Raw genomic sequence first — 22,500 nt, 5'->3', positions numbered from 1 at the left:
TTTTTGTCGCTCACTATTTTATTTTTCTTGTGATGTTCAGTGCATGATGTTCACACCATACACAGCTGTGATCAAAACAGACCTTCAGAAGCTCTGACACAAGGTCAAATGCCTGAAGCAATAAGACAGAGATGTTAGTATATAGTGTTGTGAAACGTACTGTATGTTTGGATTGAATGGAAAACATTGGTCTAATGAAGACAACAGAGTAGGCTTTGGATGAAGGTATTCTTATGACAAATGCCACTGTTGGAAAAATAGTTCTTTCTTCTATGTTGGGGCCTGTCTTCATCATGGACAAGAGGATGATTTAGTCAGTTATGTGTTTATGTATAACACTGTGCACTGGATTCATACGGATGAGATCATTGGTATGCCATGCATGCCTGAACTCCTTGAGTTACCTTGTGAAGAGTGACTTGTTGGGAGGTTGTGAGGAGTATGTCAGTCCTGTGGTGTCGGGTAGGAAGAGGATGACTGGATGGGTGTGTGTGAATACCAGAGTGATTTCTGTATGTAGAGTGTGTGAAGTGCCTCTTTGTCACTTAGGTCTTACTGAGTGTTCTGAATAGCAAACGACTATTCTCACTCAGATTCCTTCCTCTCTCTCTCTCTCTCTCTCTCTCTTTAATGCTCTCTCTCTATCTTTTTCATGCTCTCTCTTGTGCTCTTTCTCTCTATCTCTCTCTCTCATGCTCTCTCTCTCTCTCTCTCTCTGTCAGTGTGTCTTCTGTGCCTCTTGACTATCTATCTCTCGGTCTGTCTGTCTCATACCAAACCATTTCAGAGGATCAAATCTATCCGAGAAAACGCTGTAGCAAACGCCTGCACTGGATCAGTGAGAAGGAGGTTATTCTACGCTGACACCAAGCCCTGCAGAACAAACCCAGACGGCAGTAAAATCTCATATCCCTGTAGACATTGCGTTGCACTAGAACGTCCAGAGTGAAGGCGAACGAGAGGCTGACCTAAAGTGGGGTTTGGCCGGCCTGTCTGTCGGAAGCCCAGCTTGCTACTGCTCTTCGGGCTCCACGCCAGAGAGCGGAGTTCAAAGAGGGGCAGCTTTTGCCTCAGGCTCTGGCTGGAGAGATTGCATTAGCCGGGGGTTGGTGTGTGTGCAATCTCTATGTGAAGTAATCTATAAACTGAACTAAACTTAATGAACTTTAAATAATGCATCGCTGAACATGGAAGAGAATTTAAACCACAGCTTTAATGAGAAAAAAAAGAGTTATTATTGGGACTACCACATGTATCATTAACTAAATGCATTACATTAAGGACATTGGGACATACATTAAGGAAATCCCTCCATATATTTTCCATAAGTACAAATGAGCACACAACATCCCATCAGGCTTTCAGTCATCAGTTGTAATTACAGTACGTATATTATGCTGTTATTTCCTCATGTTAACTTATACATTAGAAGACAAACTGATCTACAGTATTACCGGTACAAATCTAATAACAGGCTGTATGTCATATTCACTAAATGCATTAAATGAAGTATATTGAGACATATATTAATTAAATCCCCCATTTTCCAAGACTTGCCTCATAGGTATTTAGTTGTTTAGTTAATTAGTTTACATAATTTATCCCTATTGACACATAATTACCTGGTCATGTCAACGCAACAGTCTGCTGGTTTTAACAGCAGGTCTTGTTTTTGTCATGCAGCATTCTGGAGTTCATTTTGATAGTCAAATGAAGTGCATTGTGAATAAGCTGCATGAGTTTATAGACTTCAGTTCTGCATTCAACACCATAATACCACAACAACTCATCTGCAAACTCGACAAACTGGGACTCAGTACCTACCTCTGCAACTGGCTACTGGACTTCCTCTGTCAGAGGCCCCAAGTAGTAATGCGATGTTGGCAACAATACCTCAAGCAGCATCACACTGAGCACAGGGGCCCCAAAGTGCGTGCTCAGTCTGCTACTCTTCACCTACTGGCCGCATGACTGCGCTTGCAACCTACAGCAACAATCACATGGTGAAATTTGCTGACGAGCCTAATCTGGTGGGTCTCATCACCAAGAGGCGGGGACTCAATACAGGTTGGAGGTCGACCATCTGACCCGCGTGGTGCAGGGACAACCTCCTGCTGAACGTCAGCAAGACTCCAAAAGAGATTGTTGTTGACTTCCGGAGGTCACCCAACACCTGCCACTGACCATCGGCGGTGCTGTGGTGGAGAGAGCGAGCAGCAACCAAATTCCTGGGGTGCACATCAGCGAAGACCTCTCCTGGACCACCAACACTGCATCACTGGCTTAAGAGAGGCTCAGCGCCGCCTGTACTTCCTGGCGGAAACTCAGAGCAAGTGCTCCACCAGCCATCATGACCATTCTACCGAGGGGCACCATTGAGAGCATCCTCCCAGCTGTATCGCTGTGTATGGAAGCTGCGCTGAATACAACAGGGAAAGCCCTGCAGCGCATAGTGAACACAGCTGGAAGGATCATTGGTGCTTCACTCCCCTCCCTGAAGGACACACCCACCCACCTCACCCGCCAAAGTGACCAAAATTGTGAGTGATGCAAGTCACCCTGCTCACAATCTGTTTGATCTACTGCCCTCTGGGGAAGAGGTGCAGAAGCCCTCGCTCTCAAGACCACCAGACTCACCAACAGCTTCATACACCAAGCTGTAGGATGCTGAACTCTCCCTCCTCTCCCCCCTCCACCCTCAGCTACATAACATCCTGGACATTGGACCCACAATGGCGCCTGCACTTCTCCACTTGCACACTTGAACACTTGCACACTTGTACACTTTACAACTTGGTGTTGTTGTCCTGAAAACACAACACTTCTGCTGCTCTTACATAACTTGCACCACTATGCCACTTTCTTCATTACTCAGGTCAAACAGAACTACCCAAGCCTCTTATTGGCCTGACTTTGCACTAGTTTTCTTATTGACTGTCTATGCACAATTTCAAACAAAACCTTGCTGCTCTTATTTTCATTATTATATGTGCCCTCTTATTTACTTAGTTTTCTTACTTTTTGTTTACTTGAATGTTATGTTTGTCTGTGGACTTAAAATTGGTAAAATATGTCTTGTCTTCACCGTGGGATAGTGAGAAACGTAATTTCGATCTCTTTGTATGTCTGGAACATGTGAAGAAATTGACAATAAAGCTGACTTTGACTTTGACTTTGACTTTGATGCAGGTATGTCTAGGTACTGTAGGGTTATACCAAAGATCCTTGATTACTAACAAGATAGAGCAACGTAATTCGTTTCTCTCTGGTTATACTCTATCTATGCAGTTGTCTCTGCACACGGAACACCCACTAAAATAAAACAGCATTTTGCAAACTTTGCCAAACTACATCAGGTAACAAGCTGCCTGGCTTCTATCGGTGCCAGCTCTGCTCTCTGTGCTTGTTCCAAGGCAGATCTCTCAAGTGTTAACCAGATAGTTTGCTTGTATTAGACCCAAATTGCGTAAACCCTGGTTAACTGATAGAAGATGATGTGTGCGATGAGCGGTAAAAAGAGTTTTTTTTCCCTCTCTTTCTCTCTCTCTCGCTCTCTGCTGGAGCGGGGCTCTGTCTGAGACGCTGGCTCTGTCTCTGGCTGTGTCTCTGACAGCTCCCAGGGCCTGATGGGAAGGGCTGGAGGAGTTACAGGTGGAGGGGCGCGCAGCAGATGCTGCCTGCCGAGCCCACGCCTGGGTGATGCTGACGGCAGGAGAGAGGGATGAGAGGGAGGGATAGAGAGAGAGAGAGAGAGAGGGATGAGAGGGCAGGATGAGAGATGGGGGTGGAAGGGTGGGATGGGGTGATAGAGAGAGGGGGATGAGAGAGAGAGCCTGCAGGGGAGAGGGGGAAAGAGGGGGAGAGTGATGAAACAGAGAGAGAAGGAAAGAGAGAAAGAGGGAGCGGGAGAGAGAGCGAGAAAATTAAAGGAGAAAAGGGAATGAATGGAAAAAAACGGAGTAGGAAGTGCAGAGCCCAGTGGTCCCTCAGACATGACTGAAGTCTCCGCAGCGTGGCAGCGTGGCAGTGTGGCAGCATGGCAGCGTGGCAGCGTGGCAGTGTGACAGCGTGGCAGTGTGGCAGCGTGGCAGTGTGACAGCATGGCAGCGTGGCAGTGTAGCAGTGTGGCAGCATGGCAGCGTGGCAGCGTGGCAGTGTGACAGCGTGGCAGTGTGGCAGCGTGGCTGTGGGGAGTAGGGGCATCCGGGCTGGAGAACCAGCGGTTGGCACCAGGTCTTAGCAGCCTGCCGCCTGGCCCCCCGGTGCTAGGTGGTGGAGGTGGGGGAAGTGGTGGGGACTGACCAGGCCAGTTCGTGGAGCCACAGCCGTCTCCTGGGTAAGGCTTCAGGCGAACGGACTCTAATGAACAAAAAATCAGTGTCCCTAGCGCAGTCCCACCGAGACCAGCTCTGTGCCCGGCTCTTGAAAGCTACACACTTCACACAGATGCAGCAGCCGCTTTAAACAGTGCAGCCTAGCCTGGGGGTGGTAAGAAATGGTAGAATAGAGGGGGGTAGGTTTTCAAGATACACACACACACACACACACACACACACACACACACACACACACACACACACACATCCAGAAGGCTCCCGCCGGCTCTCGGCAAAGCTTTTAGTAGATTAGTCAGCCGCTGTGAACCAGTCCAGCAGAATGGGGAGCGAGAGATGGAGAGAGATGGAGAGATGGAGAGAGATGGAGAGATGGAGAGAGATGAAAAGAATAGCTCCACACAGGAGCTGGAGAAGGCGCGAATGTAAAGGCAGCGGGAAAAACAGCAAGAAAAAAAAAAGAAAGAAAGAAAATGGGGAAAGACGCAAGAAAATAAATAATGAAAAGATAGTAAGCAGCAGCGGCTTATCTGTCAAAGAGGCCCTATGTCAAAACAAAATATAAATCCAAGCCATCAGAAGTGCTGCCCACGTAAATATATATTTGTAAAACTATAATACATAGTCCAGAAAAAGAAAAAATAACAAGAAACAGAGAAAGAAAAAAACCAAGAAACATTAAAGACTATCCAAGGCGTTTGACAGCGTTTATATATAGATGTCCAAAGCCAGGCCTAGATAATCTTACTGACCCAGATTGGCAGGACGGTAGTGGTTGTGATGTATATGGAGGCGAGGGTAGGATGTGTGTAACGGTGATGCGTGGCATGGCCGAGATGCGGAGCAGACGTGCTGGGTGAGGACAGCACCCTGGAGACCTGACCCGGTCACTTGTGATTAAAATGATCAGGGATTGAAAGGGTTTATGTGGCTAAACCCTTGGATGCACAGTTTGAGAGATGGACTGTGTTTTTGTTGTGTGATGAATAAAACATCAAAAGCATGGTCTTCTGATGAGCCAGTTTTTTTTTTTTTATGTAACACTGACTTTGATTAGATGACTACAGCTCTCCCAGTGGGGTTAGTTTCACTATTTTCATGGCTCTTGGATTTTTGTGTGTGTATGTATATGTTTGTGTGTGTGTGTGTGTGTGTGTGTGTGTGTGTGTGTGTGTGTGTGTGTGTAAAAGAGAGAGAGTGTTTGTGCTGTCTGCCACTGTGTAGGTATATACATGTAGGGTGTGTAGGTATGAGTAGGCATTGTTGATTTCCCCTGACGCACGCACACATTTTTGTGTGATTTTTGTGTGTGTATGTATATGTTTGTGTGTGTGTGTGTGTATGTGTGTGTGTGTGTGTGTGTGTGGTGTGTGTGTGTGTGTGTGTGTGTGTGTGTGTGTGTGTGTGTGTGTGTGTGTGTGTGTGGGTGGGTGGGTGTGTGTGTGTGTGGGTGGGTGGGTGTGGTGTGTGGGGGCACTGGGGTGTGAGTTTGAAATGGGAAATTGAGAAAGGAAATGGAAATAGGAAATAGTGAAATAGAGACGGCTATGGATGGAGGCAGAGCGACAGACAGAGATAGAGAGATAGATGGACTGAGGACACAGAGGAGGAGAGAAATGAGCACATGAACATGGCAGAGAGAGAGAGAGAGAGAGAGAAAGCTAGGGGATGTGGATAGAATCGCTTTGGCTGTCTTCGTAAAAGGTATGTCTTCAGGCCTTCGCTTCAGTCAAAGCAGCAAGCAGTGGTAGCAGCACACACACACACACACACACACACACACACACACCCTAAGACAAGCCTCTGATCTCCATGAATCAATGGCACCAAGAGAACTTTCCCAGCCAAGACCAGTCAATACCACGGCGACTGCCCAGCCCTCTGGCCATGCAGACAGCACGTCCAATTAGAACAGACAGCCATGCCTTATTCATAAACTGCTCTTTAAGTGACATTAGGGCCACAGCTGAGAGAGGGCCATTGGCCCTGCTTGGTAGCTGAAAGACTAATTATGAATTGAAGCGAGGGCCTATCAGCAGCCTGGGGCCGGAGTGCAAGGGGAAGTCCGAGAGGGGCTGCTGTGCACTGGGCCTGAAATGTTTCTGTGTGTCGCTCTAACCTTCAGGGCTGAGACGCAGTGCCTTGTTTGCCAATGTTTGCTGCTGTGTTTGCTCTCTGTGCCAGCAAATCAAGCCACTCTGGGTGGGATTGTGTGTGTGTGTGTGTGTGACTGTATATGTATGTGCGTGTGTGTATGTGTGTGTGTGTGTATGTGTGTGTGTGTGTGTGTGTGTGTGTGTGTGCGTGTGCATATGTGTGCGTGTGTGTGTGTGTGTGTTTGGGGAGGGCTGAGAAGAAGCACTGATGGGTAGCAGATTTCCAGTCTGTTTCCCAGCAAGGTCACCGCGTCGTGTCACTTGTCCCTGTACGAAGCCCCATTATCCAGAAGCCTGCCTCCCCTGCCCTGCTCTCCCTGCCAAAGTGATATCAATACTGCCACACAACACAACCGCACTGTTTGGGCTTCTTTTCTTTGTGGGGTGCTGAGATGAGAGAGGTGTCTGCATTTAAATCCATTGTATATGAGCTTTAGTCTGTGTTCTGTTGTCTGTTTTAATGTCTAAATGTGGCTTCTCTTCAAATTCAAAAGTTTTGTGGTTGTGGTGTGTGCAGATGTGTGTTTGAAGCAGGTGAGGTGTTTTACATGATATACCGACAAAAGCTGGAATTTCAGAAATGTGTATGTGCTGTGTATAGTCTGGTGTCAGAATGGGTTGATGTGTGTGTGTGTGTGTGTGTGTGTGTGTGTGTGTGTGTGTGTGTGTGTGTGTGTGTGTGTGTGTGTGTAATAGTTATAGGCTTTAGTAGTTAACAAGCTAGGAAAGTGAATATAGATTTTCAGAGTGCTTTGGCATAGTTCCTTTTGGCTGCAGATACTATCCTATAAACTGTGTGTGTGCGTGTGTGTGTGTGTGTGTGTGTGTGTGCGTGTGTGCGTGTGTGTGTGTGTGTATGTGTGTGTGTGTGTGAGTGTGTGTGTGTGTATGTCTGTGTGTGCGTGTGTGCGTGTGTGCGTGTGTGCGTGTGTGCGTGTGTGCGTGTGTGCGTGTGTGCGTGTGTGCGTGTGTGTGTGTGTGTGTCTGTATGTGTGTGTGTGTGTGTGTCTGTATGTGTGTGTGTGTGTCTGTATGTGTGTGTGTGTGTGTGTAATAGTTATAGGCTTTAGTAGTTAACAAGCTAGGAAAGTGAATATAGATTTTCAGAGTGCTTTGGCATAGTTCCTTTTGGCTGCAGATACTATCCTATAAACTGTGTGTGTGTGTGTCTGTATGTGTGTGTGTGTGTGTAATATGTATGTGTGTGTGTGTGTAATAGTTATAGGCTTTAGTAGTTAACAAGCTAGGAAAGTGAATATAGATTTTCAGAGTGCTTTGGCATAGTTCCTTTTGGCTGCAGATACTATCCTATAAACTGTGTGTGTGTGTGTCTGGGCTGTGGGCTTTCTGATGGCCTTCACCCACAGAAAGCCTTTGCATGGATGAAGAATGAACCACGTAATTGTTTGGAGAAGGCTCACATGTTGTATTAGCCGGTAGCTCTAACACCTTTTAGTTTAGATCGAATAAAGGCGTGTGTAGATTCACAGTATGCTAAAGAAGAATGTGTGTGTGTGTGTCTGGGCTGTGGGCTTTCTGATGGCCTTCACCCACAGAAAGCCTTTGCATGGATGAAGAATGAACCACGTAATTGTTTGGAGAAGGCTCACATGTTGTATTAGCCGGTAGCTCTAACACCTTTTAGTTTAGATCGAATAAAGACGTGTGTAGATTCACAGTATGCTAAAGAAGAATGTGTGTGTGTGTGTGTAATAGTTATAGGCTTTAGTAGTTAACAAGCTAGGAAAGTGAATATAGATTTTCAGAGTGCTTTGGCATAGTTCCTTTTGGCTGCAGATACTATCCTATAAACTGTGTGTGTGTGTGGTGTGTGTGTGTGTGTGTGTATGCACAGACGAGAACAATGGTGAAGAAGCTGGCCGTGGCCCCCAAGTGGAAGAACTACGGCCTGAGGATATTTGGCTACATTCACCCCTACAGAGATGGTGAGAGCTCCCCGAGTCACCCTGTGCACTGCCCTGATTGAGCTGGCCAATTATTACAGACACACACATTCACACACACACCACTTAACTGAAATGGTAATTAGCTTTAGGTGTTGTAATATCACTTTAGATTGGGTAACTACCTCCAATGATTCCATTACCTTCACTGTGTGTTTGTGTGTGTGTGTGTGTGTGTCTGTATGTGTGTGTGTGTGTCTGGGCTGTGGGCTTTCTGATGGCCTTCACCCACAGAAAGCCTTTGCATGGATTGAAGAATGAACCACGTAATTGTTTGGAGAAGGCTCACATGTTGTATTAGCCGGTAGCTCTAACACCTTTTTAGTTTAGATCGAATAAAGACGTGTGTAGATTCACAGTATGCTAAAGAAGAATGTGTGTGTGTGTGTGTGTGTGTGTGTGTATGTGTGTGTGTGTGTGAGTGTGTGTATCTGAGTAAGCTCATGGGTATAAATAGACGTGGAGCCAGGGCTTTGGCAGACAGTCCGATACAGACATCACACTTCAGGATGGGAGAGAGAGAGGCTGTAACTTCACCTCCTGCTCCACATCAACACACTCTCACACACTTCACCTCCTGCTCCTCTTGTCTCTCCTAGTCTCTTAAGACCCCAAACATCACACTACCATGCTACATTTATGTGCTACTGTGGTTTCCATAGCTTCCATACCTGTTACAGTTGTTAACAGCATTTCAAATAGAAAATATTTATACCGACAGCACAAAGAGTATTTGCAGTATTTTCATAGGAACTGCACTAAAGTATATGAATATGTGGTGTTGTATTTCATAGTGGTATTCCATACACGATTGTATTTAGTATTGACATTCATGGTCTCTCTCTCTCTCTCTCTCTCTCTCTCTCTCTCTGTCTCTCTCTCTCTTTCTGTTTCTGTTTTTGCTCCTGCAGGGGACTTCCAGTTTGCTGTGGCCTCCGACGATAACTCCGAGTTCTGGCTGAGTTCAGACGAGAGTCCGCTGAACGCCCGGCTGCTTGTGTACGTGGGCCGGGTAAGTGTCGACCACCACGCCCAGTCATGACATCAGGCCCACTTAAAGAACAGCAGAACATTCTTGAAGCATGGGGCAGAATGTGGTTGTCATTACGGGCAGGGTGGAACCTGTGGTGTGTCATTGTGTCATGCGTTTATTTTAACCGACAGAGTCAGTCGTTCCCGCCACACCTCTGTGATATCTCCCACAGACCTAACCTCTACCCAACATCCTTAGCGTTTCCTTTTATTAACGTTACCTCTGACTGGCCACACTTAGCCGTGTTGCCAAGACACTCCAAATCCACAAGCCTCCCTCGTACGGTCTCCGTGATGGCGGCTATAGCAGGCCCTGGACAGCTGCTGCTGTTGGCAACCGCGTCCAATTTATTTGTTTTTTGTTTGCGTTTCTGAGTGGATAATGCACTTACACCAGCTTAGTGCTGCTGCGTGCATCATCCCAGGAGAAAAGTCAACGAAGTCGAGATCCTTTTTTTATCGTCTTATTTTTTTGTTGTTGTCCTTCTTTCCTCCTAATCCTGGCAGCAGGAACGGGGTTTCACTTACATGCACTGGATCAGAATGTCATCACACAGGATCGGACTGGGCTGCAGGGCGCAGGGGTACAGAAGGAGTGGACAGACCCCCTCTGTGACACTTCTGTGGAGGACCGCTGCTGGACCTCACAGTTGGAATGTCTTTCCACTCAGAGGCTTGTCTCCAGATAGGGACACCCATAGCTCCATTTATTCCACTGCTTGGTTGAATTTCCCATTGTCCTACGTTAATTTAGAACGACCATTAACCATATGTTATTTGCACACCTATGAAATAGGCTAGATCCATTTTTTTGGCCGTATCACACTTGTATATTAATTCGTTGCATCCGGGACGTTGCATCCGAGCTGTAAAATGCAGACGTTCAGAACATAGCAACATTGTAGCATATGACGTTGGCTTTTAGCCAGATGGATGAGAGCAGGCTTGGTAAAATAGCGATGTTTCAAAGCTAAAGTTCATCAGAATCTTGGGATACGCCCGCTTGACAACCGGAGAGATAGAACTAACGACTGGCCTTTGGCCGTAGCAACCAAATATTCTAGAGCGGAGAAAGTATTTCTACAAACAAGACAGTTTTAGCGATTAAAACGTTTAAATTGTAACAGAAAATGAACACAACGCAAGTGGCAACAGTGGAATAAGCGGAATGGACTCCACAGCGGTTCTGTTCACAGAAATTAATGCACTTACGACTTACGAGGTACAACCTCGACCATGCATTCATTTCTGTGAACAGACCACCGTGTCGTCCATTATCCCTTACATATCTATGGGGACACCCCTCAGTCAGTGCCATAACCTGGGAAAACGGTCAACACGTGTTATTTATTAATGTAATGATTTATATGCAGCCTAAGTAGAGATCTATGGAGTCTACAGTATGCCATTAACTATTACAGTACATAACAATTTATTATACACACATGGGGCCAAATCCCCTGTAGTGCAGCTATATTTAAGTTCACTAAAAGCTTAACTGAGGTCCCCTACTCGGATCAAAGCCAATATCTTTGCGAAGCAGCATGAGTTTAACATTGTGGCCTGTCACATTAATTGAAAAGCTCTGCCACAGCCGAGCGGGAAGATGATGACGAGGTGTCATCTTCATCACCTCCTCTGCCTCCGCCCCCGGAGCTTGCGGTGTCTCCATGGTGACCACAGAGGGGAAGCCTCAGGGGATGGATTGTCACACTGCGTACTCGGGGAAGGTGGGGGGGCTTGGACCTCCTCTTCTTCCTCCTCTTCCTCCTTTTCTTCCTGCTCCTTCTTTTCTCAGGCTAATAGTAGGGGAGATGGGTTTAATCACTGGCCATGGCCAACAGCTCATTACAAAATACATTTCCCGTGGCGATCCGTAAGCCCTCGAGCTCGAGCGGGGCAGGAAGTGGACGATAAGCGAGATAGGTGGATTTCATTTAGCTGCCCCCACAGAATCCTGTGAACCCTGTCTGTGTGTCTGAGACAAGTGTGTGTGAGTGTGTGTGCGTATGTGTCCAAGTGTGTGTGTGTGTGTGTTTTAGGGGCGGGGGTATCGATTACGTCTGGCTAGAGGTACCTGCTCTACACACACACACACGCACGCACACACAAACTGTGCCTGTGGAGGACTTGATACCCCAAGACTGAGGTGTGATCAATTGATAGCGTGACTTGCCAAGACGCCTTTTTGTCTCACTGAATAATGGCCACCTGTCCAGAACTGGAAGTGATTTCCTGCTGGCTATGCAGCCACAAATCCAAAGAAGCACACACTCACAGACAGACAACACACACACACACACACACACACACACACACACACACACACACAGGCACAGTTTATGCCTCAAAAGATTTTCAGTAGCTCTGGAGATGTGTGGTATACTGTATGTGTGTGTGTGTGTGTGTGTGTGTGTGTGTGTGTGTGTGTGTTGTGTGTCTGTGAGTGTGTGCTTCTTTGTGTGTGGGTGGGTGCATCTGCGTGTGTGTCTGTCTGTGTATTTGTGAATGTGTGTGTCTGTGTGTGTGTGTGTGTGTGTGTGTGTGTGTGTGTCTTTGTCTGTCTGTGTGTGTGTGGGTGCATCTGCGTGTGTGTCTGTCTGTGTCTTTGTGAATGTGTGTGTGTGTGTGTGTGTGTGTGTGTGTGTGTGTGTGTGTGTGTCTTTGTCTGTCTGTGTGTGTGTGGGTGTATCTGCGTGTGTGTCTGTCTGTGTCTTTGTGAATGTATGTGTGTGTGTGTGTGTGTGTGTGTGTGTGTGTGTGTGTGGTCATTAGACGCGGTGAAATGAAGAGCAAGGACCTGGTGAGCTCTCCTGTCCTCCAGGTTTAAAATAGCATGACTGCCCCCCTCCCTCACCTCCCTCCCTTACAGTCTTTACCATTCACACACACTCCTCACTCAATGCAGTCTGAGACGCTCGGCCGTCGGGCAGACACGGCCGCAGAAGGTGAACGAGAAATGGGATGGGAGGAGACAGAGAGAGAGAGAGAGAGAGACGGAGTGAGAGAAAGTAGATGAAGGTGAAAAGAAAGAAATAAAAAGGCCAGTAGGTAATGGTTCCGAGGCTCAGGAGCGGTGCTTGTTCGTCTCTCTGTCTGACCTTTTTTTCATTTGGGGAGGATTGAGGTTCACGGGCAAGCTGAAATGAGTTTTCTCAAGGTAATCTGCTCTTTGGGAACGTCCAGTGCCCTCCGAGCAGGACAAAGCTGCAGCGAAGAGGAGGAGGAGGTGGTGTATGTCTGTCTGTCTGTCTACTTATCTATCTGTCTGTCTTTCTGTCTATCGATCTGTCTGCCCATCTCTCAGTCTACCGGTTTGATAGAGATACTTTATTTCTCAAAATATATGTATTTCTGTCTCTCTGCCTTTCAGATTTTTGTGTGTTTGCAAGCATGTCTGTCTCTGTCTGTCTGTCTGTCTGTCTGTCTGCCTGTCTGTCTCCCTCATTATTTGTTTATGTTTTTTTGCCTGACTTTCTATCTCTTTCTATTCTTGTATATGTGCCCATAATTTTATATCTGCCTGCCTGTCAACCTGCTTGTCTTCCTGTATATCTGTAGTTCCTTTGTCATTTTGACATTGTTTCTACCACTATTTCTACCAGTGTGTCTGTCTGTCTGCCTTCCTTTCCATCTGTCTGGGTGTTCATGCTTGAGTGTTCCTGCTCCCCTGTCAGCTGCAGGCGTTCATTAAGCTGGTCCCTGCTGTTTGCCATGGATCTCTGTGCATTTGTGTGTGAGTTTGCATGTGTGTGTGTGTCTGTGTGTCTGTGTGTGTGTGTGTGTGTGTGTGTGTGTGTGTGTGTGTGTGTGTGTGTGTGTGTGTGTGTGTGTGTGTATGTGTGTGTATGTGTATGTGTGTCTTTGTATTTGTCTGTGTCTGTGTGTGGGTGCATCTGTGTATGTTGTCTGTGTGTGTGTGTGTGTGTGTGTGTGTCTTTGTGAATGTGTGTGTGTGTGTGTGTGTGTGTGTCTTTGTGAATGTGTGTGTCTGCATTGAGACTAGGATCACACTGATGGGAGAGGGACGAGGGTTACTGCTGCTCTGGAGGCTCCATCACCATCCACCCACTCACTCACTCACTCACTCACTCACTCACTCACCCACTCACCCCTCACCCACCCACTCACTCACTCACTCACTCACTCACTCACTCACTCACCCACTCACCCACTCACTCACTCCTCACTCCCACTCACCCACTCCACCCACTCACTCCCTCCTCACTCACTCCTCCACTCCTCACCCACCCTCCTCCTCCTCCTCACTCACTCACTCCACCCACCCACTCACTCACTCACTCACTCACACACTCACTCACCCACTCACCCACTCACTCACTCACTCACTCACTCACTCACTCACTCACGTAATGGAACCAACTTACAGTAGTATCTCGTAAATTACCCCACTAATAATGCCCTGAATGGTATGAAACTTCTACAGTAGTACAACTCTGCTACTATCTACTATCTGCTACTATCTACCGCTGCGTCAACGTTACTTCCGTGATTTGGGAAAAGCCTGTTAAAAGTCCTGGCAGGAAGCATGCATAAGGATGTAGATCCAGGAATGCACTAATATTTTGTTTGTAGTAGCAGTTTGCAACAATTATTAGTTAACACTAAGTTGTAAATAAATATTAAAAACTGGATATACCAAAAAACTTTGATGTAATTGCTTCCTGCCAGGACTTTCCTACAAAGGACCCTAGGGTGAAATTTCTCCTAACCATCGCTTTAACAGAGAGAAAGACAGACAGACAGACAGACAGCAAGTCATTCATAAATAAAGACAGGAAGATATAAAGAAAAGCAAAAAAGAAAGAAAAAAGATGCACAGTAAGAGGGAATGAAAAACATAAATCAGGATAGAAAAGATAGAATCGGAGGCAGAAATCTGACCCAGTAGGCCAGCAGCCTTCGGAGGTCCGGCGGCTGTAATGAATGCCTCTCTGCCCTCTGCTCCTTCGCTGCGCGGCTCCGTTGCTCTTGGCCTTGCACGTCAGGGACAGGAAATGGGGTTTCTGTTCCAAGCTCCTGTGCCAGGGAGAGGAGACACACCCAGGCGCAGAGTCCATGGAGCTGCCCGTGGCTTTGGCTACCTGTTCGTCCAGCAGGGCTCGGCCTCGGCTCCAGGCCTGGGTTACGGGCTCTGGGCGTGGGGGCAGAGAGCGAGTGGGCAGCAGAGGCCATTACACCGGCTGCAGTGCTGGACTGACCGTCAGCACATCACAGCAAGGACGGCCCTGTCTGCTGAGCGTGTGCTCCGGTCACGCTGAGCTGGGGCTATTTTTATCCTGCAGTGTTTTTAGTGGGGCTGGACCAGTGTTTCAGCAGGGTAGTGTTTATGTGTCTTTTTCTACCCACTCGTTTTCTCGGCTTCTCTTCTCTTTTAAACAAAACAAACACACACATACACACACACACACACACACACAGACACACACACACACACACACACAAACACACACACACACACAAACATTGTGTTGTGTGTGAGAGAGAGATATTAGTCTTAGTGGCACTTGTTTGTGTGTATGTATGCACTGTACAGGTACTGTACATGATGCCTGGCCATGTGGATATGTGAATGGCTGTATAAATAAGGCGTATGCGAAATTAGTGGCCCCTTGCATAGATTGAGAGTGATATTTAAAGAAAAATGTGTGTGTGTGTGTGTGTGTGTGTTTTTGTGCATATGTGTGTGTTTGTTTGTGTGTTTAATGTGAGTTTGTGTTGTGCTTGTGTGTGTTTTGTGTGTGTGTGTGCGTGTGTGTGTGTGTTTATGTGTGTGTATAAAAGGGAGAGGGAGAGAGAGAGAGAGAGATGTTGGGTCCTGCTCTTTTGAAGGTCAGCGTGTGTTTCTAGTGCTAAAGCAAAGGCAGGGATGAAAGAGACCATTGAGGCCTGGACTCCACATTTGTTTATGGAACCAGAGGGCAGACCCATAAATTACACTAATATGCTGTACTGTGTGTGTGTGTGTGTGTGTGTGTGTGTGTGTGTGTGTGTGTGTGTGTGTGTGTGTGTGTGTGTATATGCACTTGTGTGTGTGTGTGTGTGTGTGTGTGTGGGGATGTATGTGTGTATGTGCTAAAAGAAAGATGGCAACTATAAACAATTAAAGGGCTCCTCGCTGCGTTCGCCTCCTCACGCTCTCATTACGACTCCGTGGCAGCAGGGGCTCTAATTAGAGCACCAGTCGTTGCAGCTCGGCTAGAAAATCACTGTGTCCCGATGCCACCGCGGAGCCGAGATGGCTGACTAAGTGACGAGATGAAGCGATAGAGTCTGCCAGGAGCAACGCTATCTCACAATCTCTTTCTGCTTGGATCAGACACTCGTTTTCTCATTCTCTCTCTCTCTCTCTCTCTCTCTGTCTCCCTTCTTTCCCTCTTTCTCACTCTATCTATCTTGTTTTTCTCCTCCCTGCTAGTCTTGGAGTTTTCTCTGGCTGTGTAAATCACTTGAACCCCCTGCCTCCAGGAAAGCGGACGAGCTCTGAAGAAGCCATATTTATTCAAAACACACACTTCACCCTTAACACTTGGGAGGGCTGAGTGTTGTCGTCTCAGGCTGTGTGTGTGTGTGTGTGTGTGTGTGTGTGTGTGTGTGTGTGTTGTGCTCAGGTGGTGAGAGAGAGAGGGTGTGTGTGTGTGCTTGTGAGAGAGAGAGAGAAAGAGAGAGTGTGAGTGTGTGTGAGAGTGAATGACCAGAGTGCAACCGTTTATGTTAACTGCCCTGTCATATTTTTTCCAGCTGGGCTCAGAATGGACTGCACCAGGAGAGTTCAGCAAATTCAGATCTCAGTCTTCCAAGTCCGTTCAGTGAGTACTCAATCCAAAGAACACACACACACACACACACACACACACACACACACACACACACACACACACACACACACACACACACAACACACAGACACTCACACTCTCACACTCTCAGACACACACAGATTCACTCTCTCGGACACACAAACATACTCTTCTAGACACACACACACACACACACACACACACACACACACACACACACACACACACACACACACACACACACTCACACACACACATGCACAGATACTTACTAACTGTGCTCTCCTGTGCATTGATGTATTCCAAAGAGAGTTCTTCAATAACAAACCCACACATGCTGCACTTGTAAATTATACAGTATGCCTGCCTGTGTAGAGCACCTTCCATTCAGGTCCCTGTCCCAGGAGCTCCCTTCAGTGATGCAGATGACAGCTTACGGTGTCCTTTCCAGCATGGTCCTCCTCAGAAACTTCTAGAGCTCACTCAACAGTTAGAGATATGGCTTAAGATACGTTTTAAAAGCTACTCTTACCGTATGCATACTGATTAGTGTCATAGTCCCATTGCATCTTTAGCTCTGCCATGGACTGGTTCCTGATGAAAAAGGGCCCACGGTTCCAGCAGGGCCGAGCTATGCAGTATTGTCTGTGCTTGTCCTGTCTCCCCATAGTCCTTCCTCTCTCCCACGGAGGACTAGCAGGAAGGGGTTTTGTGAGTGCGGTTTGGACCCATTTTCTGGTTGTCAGATTTCAGCTTTGTGTTCTTTTACTTCCTCTCCACGGTTGTATTTTTTAATTCATGCATTTGAACTCATGCATGAAGATTGTTTTTTCATGTGTCATTGTTCCAAGCAGTAGAATAGAGCACGCACACACGCACGCATGCGCACACACACACGCACATACACATACATGCACACACGCACACACACACGTGCACACATGCGCGCGCGCACACACGCGCGCACCAAGGCACCAACGCACACACGTTCACACGCACACACACACACACACACACACACACACACACACACACACACACACACGCACACGCACAAACGCACAGGCATCATGCACTGGTGAACTGCAGTGTGGGGAAGGGCAGCATGCTGTACATGCTGTCTGTCTGTCTGTCTGTCTGTCTGTCTGTCTGTCTGTCTGGCTGGCTGGCTGTCTGTCTGTCTGTCTGTCTGTCTGTCTCTCTTTCTCTGTCTTTGATTCGATTAAGGTTGATGCTTACATGGTGTGAGTTTGACATTTAATCACTGTTCTAATTGCTGTTAGACTGTCTGTTTTTTCCACCTTTGAAAAACAGTCAGTAATCAGTAATCCCCATGTGGTCTTTTCCACCTCCGTCAGAGCCCGTCTCCCTAAGTTGCAGTGGTTTGTGTTAAACTGACCGAGTGAGGGTTGAGTGACTTAAGCATCCACTGTAAATGAGCACTGCTCATTCAATACCTCTCACTCACAATGAGTTCCTATTACCATGTGAGTCAATATTCTTGAGTGAGCTCATTCTCCTTTAATGATTTCTCATAATGGGAAATCACACACACACACACACACACACACACACACACACACACACACACACACACACACACATACATCTTTTGACATGACTTCGGCCTGAGGGAATATATGAAGAGTTCAGATGCAAAACCCACTAAATCAGTCCGACCACTTTTCTTTTAAATCAGCATTTTTTTATCCTATAGGTTTTTGCCTACACATCGATATTTCAGACCAGGAAGAGAGTGGTATTTAGCGGGTTTTGAAGCAAAATTATTTGATTAACCTATATACTATGTGTGGGGAGCATTCCCTCACCATCGTCATTTTTTATATTGTTACATTTGCTGTACATCAAGCACAAGCACAAGCAAGTGAGAGTTTACTTCCTTAGCTCAAGTCTATCTCCTCTACAGAAGGATTTCCATTTTAGTATTGTATTGTAGAGTGGTGAAAGTCCTATGAAATGCAACTCTTGGTCTACTGAATTACGAGACTTTCCCACCATGGTGCTGCGCTACTGAGGGGGGTATTCAGAATAACAGCTATTCATACACACATAGGCCCTATTTTTAAAGGATAATTCCGGTGTGATTTTGACCAGTGTGTTGAAACATGATACCAGTGTGAGCGGTATGTCTCATAGCTCACCTCGGGCTGCACTCAGAAATCTGGCTTAGTTATGCAATGCTCCCAACACAGTGTTTTGTTGTGGTGCCGCCGGCATCAGCCTAGCCATGCAAAATAAATCACCTGTTTTACACCATTTACGAGGCTCAAAGTAGCTCCATATGCTTCATTGGTAGACTTCCGAGAGGTCCTTGACATTTAAAGCGGGACATAGAGAACTTTGAAAAAGCACTGGTAGTTTATTTAACAAGATGATTTATACAGACAGTACCTAAGGAATTTTACCGTTGTTGCCATCTTGAATAGTCACGATAAATTCGGCTGACGAAGCGACAAATGGGTATGATGGGGATCAGATTCAAAAATAATTCCGTCAAAATGAATGGATTCCAGTTGCTGCTACTGGAAGCAACTGGAATCCATGCATTTCCACAGAATTATTTTTGGAATCGATCCCTTATCATACCTGTTCGTTCGCATAAATCGCTAATTTATCATGACTAAATTCAAGTTAAAGTATGCGTTAAACAAAGAAATTTACCTTCAAAAACTGCTAAAAACCACTCTCTTCCTGGTCTGAAATATCAGTTTGTAATTAAAACCTAAAGGAGCCTGATAAAAAAAATGCTCATTTTAAAGAAAAGTGGTCAGACAGATTTAGAGGGTTTTGCATCTGAACTCAAATGTCTTTACGTGAATGTAGAGGCTCACGCCAAAGGAGATGGGCATTCTTGTTTGGGAGGTCTACCCAACATGTTTCAAAGTTTCATGGAAAAGCTGTTGCTTTGAATGACGTCACCTCTACATGGAACTTCCACATCTGTATGCAGACACACCCCTGTGTTGCACCGACTCAAGACTGTGTTTAGAATCTAGCTCATGTTATGAAATTAGCTAAATGATTTTGGCAAGTTATTTGATTAGTATTAGGTACAGCATACTTTGTGTGACTCTCCCTCATTTTTTTCAGCCCTGGGCAAATAGAAATTTGTCCGAGCACATGTTTCAGCACCGTGAGCAATTTTTCCAGATTAACATGATTCATTGTTTTTTTAAATGTATTAAAAAATATATATGAATAACCATTTTGTGCGAGCCTTGAACAGTTTTATGCACGGGAATTTCGAGTGGTCTTTGCGGCCACACATGTGCGCAGCTTAGAGGGAACATAGGTCTTCAGCCACATCGGCCATCATTAAAAAATAAAGATCCGCGTTTTTCAAGATTTTCAAGTCTTTTTTTCTCAACCAAAGTCATGGTCATATTGTAACCTTGAGCAAAGTATTCCATATACATATAATATTATGGTCTGTTTTGTATTGAAAATGGCACCTGAACGGTTTGTCACTGGAACCATAATTAGTGCCTATTGTAGCTGATATTTAGGTGGTAGACACCCAACCCAGCTTTGAGAAGTGTATTGTTACTGCCCCAGGTAACTCTCTTCAGGGCCCTTGCATTCTTCACCACACCGGAGCGAGCCATGCTCTGATGTGTGTGTTTATATACGGAACCCCTAGATTTTAGAATGTATATTTAGTTCTTGAAATAAAATACTATATTTTTGATTAACTCTGCTGTCCGTCTCCATATTATGTTGCAGCTTCTGAGCCGGCCGGTCTGATCATCATCTAAACGTGTGATGTGACGTGGTGCACCAGGATAGTTTGATGGTATTACAGTAATGTGACGTGGTGCACCAGGATAGTGTGATGGTATTGAAGTGACGTGGTGCACCAGGATAGTGTGATCATACTGATGTGACGTGGTGCACCAGGATAGTGTGATGGGATTGATGTGACGTGGTGCACCAGGATAGTGTGATCGTACTGATGTGACGTGGTGCGCAGGATGGTGTGATCGTACTGATGTGACGTGGTGCACCAGGATAGTGTGATCGTACTGATGTGACGTGGTGCACCAGGATAGTGTGATCGTACTGATGTGACGTGGTGCACCAGGATAGTGTGATCGTACTGATGTGACGTGGTGCACCAGGATAGTGTGATGGGATTGATGTGACGTGGTGCACCAGGATAGTGTGATCGTACTGATGTGACGTGGTGCACCAGGATAGTGTGATCGTACTGATGTGACGTGGTGCACCAGGATAGTGTGATCGTACTGATGTGACGTGGTGCACCAGGATAGGTCGGCCTGCTTGGGCTTTTTACAGTAAAACAAAAAAGAGACGGTGAGGAGAGGAGAGGAGAGGAGGAGAGGAGAGGAGAGGAGATGGGAGGACAGGAGAGGAGAGGAGAGGAGAGGAGAGGAGAGGAGATGGGAGGACAGGAGAGGAGAGGAGAGGAGAGGAGAGGAGATGGGAGGAGGACAGGAGAGGAGAGGAGAGGAGATGGGAGGACAGGAGAAGGAGGAGAGCAGAAGAGGAGGAGAGGACAGGAGAGGAGGAGGAGGTGAGGAGAGGAGGGAGGAGGAGGAGATGGGAGGACAGGAGGAGGAGAGGAGGAGGAGAGGAGGAGGTGAGGAGAGGAGGAGAGGAGGAGAGGAGAGGAGGGAGGAGATGGGAGGACAGGAGGAGGAGGAGAGGAGGAGATGGGAGGAGGACAGGAGGAGGAGGAGGAGGTGAGGAGAGGAGGTGAGGAGGGACAGGAGAGGAGGAGGAGGTGAGGAGAGGAGAGGAGAGGAGAGGGAGGAGAGGAGAGGAGGAGGAGGAGAGAGGAGGAGGAGAGAGGAGAAAGGAGGAGGAGAGAGGAGGAGGAGGAGGAGGAGGAGGAGGAGGAGGAGGAGGAGGAGGAGGAGGAGGGTGGAGGGAGGAGGAGGAGGAGGAGGAGGGTGGAGATGGGAGGAGGAGGAGGAGGAGGTGGAGGAGAGGAGGAGGATGGGAGGAGGAGGAGGAGAGGAGGAGGAGGAGGAGAGGAGGAGAGGAGAGGGAGGAGAGGAGGAGAGGAGGAGAGGAGAGGAGAGGAGGAGGAGGAGGAGAGGAGAGGAGAGGAGGAGGAGAGGAGGAGGAGAGGACAGGAGGAGGAGAGGAGGAGGTGAGGAGGGAGGAGGAGAGGAGGAGAGGACAGGAGAGGAGGAGGAGGAGGAGGAGGAGGAGGAGGAGAGGAGGAGGAGGAGGAGGAGGAGGAGGAGGAGGAGGAGAGGAGGAGGAGGAGGAGGAGAGAGAGGAGGAGAGGAGGAGGAGGAGGAGAGAAAGGGAGGAGGAGGTGGAGAGGAGGAGGAGGAGGAGGAGGAGAGGAGGAGGAGAGGTGGAGGAGGAGAGGAGGAGAGGAGGAGGAGGAGGAGGAGGAGGAGGAGAGGAGGTGGAGGAGGAGGAGAGGAGGAGGGAGGAGGTGAGGAGGAGGTGAGGAGGGTGAGGGAGGAGGAGAGGAGAGGAGAGGAGGAGGAGGAGGAGGGCATCAAGCAGTTAACCTGGCATCACCCTCATCTAGTGAGCAGCAAGGAGAGGTCTCACTGCTGATGAGATTTCATAACCAGGCCCCACACCGCAACACAAGATTGGACTGCTACGGCTGTGGAGTCAGGGTCAGGGAAGTGGGTGGGTGTGTGTGTGGAGATTGGTGTGTGTTTGATATCTATTGAGTGGTCTATAGCGGTGTGTTTCCCTGTCGTGTGTGTGTGATTGAGAAGTCTGCGGTTGGTGATGATGGCACCTGTATTTGATAAGTATCAGCCAGGTGTTTTTGTTTTTATTGTTGAAAGGGTCTTATGTATGAGTCCCTTTACCCATCTTCACTCCACCACTGTAGTTATCACTCCAGCACCTCTCCTCACTGCTGGTATTCAGGGTGTGTGTGTGTATGAGAGAGAGATAGAGCAAGACAGAGAGAGAGAGAGAGAAAGTGTGAGTCTGTGTGTGTGTGTGTGTGAGAGGCAGTTAGTCAGACTGATCCATAGACCTGGGAGTTCTATTCTTAACTCAGTGTAATTTGTTTAACAAACATCACATTACTCACATCGCTGCTATTTCCATCACTTGACTGCAGTTTGCAAACGCAATTTCACTCCCTTTTTATCAGGAAAGGGGGAGGAGGAGGTGATTACTCTGGCTCTTTAAACCCTCTCTCTCTCTCTCTCTCTCTCTCTCTCTC

General features: G+C 47.1%; 1 protein-coding gene across 1 annotated transcript in view; it reads left to right on the top strand.

Moving 5' to 3' along the window:
• The first annotated feature begins 8,342 nt into the window (after positions 1–8,342).
• b4galnt4a (beta-1,4-N-acetyl-galactosaminyl transferase 4a) overlaps positions 8,343–22,500 on the top strand; it is a 66,064-nt gene continuing 51,906 nt past the window's right edge. The window contains 3 exon segments of the mRNA XM_048257299.1: positions 8,343–8,436; positions 9,366–9,466; positions 16,249–16,316. Coding sequence (XP_048113256.1) covers positions 8,355–8,436; positions 9,366–9,466; positions 16,249–16,316 — 251 coding nt within the window. The 5' untranslated portion in view covers positions 8,343–8,354.

The sequence above is a fragment of the Alosa alosa genome, chromosome 11, assembly GCF_017589495.1.
Source record: "Alosa alosa isolate M-15738 ecotype Scorff River chromosome 11, AALO_Geno_1.1, whole genome shotgun sequence".
In the NCBI taxonomy this organism is placed as follows: domain Eukaryota; kingdom Metazoa; phylum Chordata; class Actinopteri; order Clupeiformes; family Clupeidae; genus Alosa; species Alosa alosa.
This window is presented reverse-complemented; position numbering and strand designations above follow the sequence as displayed.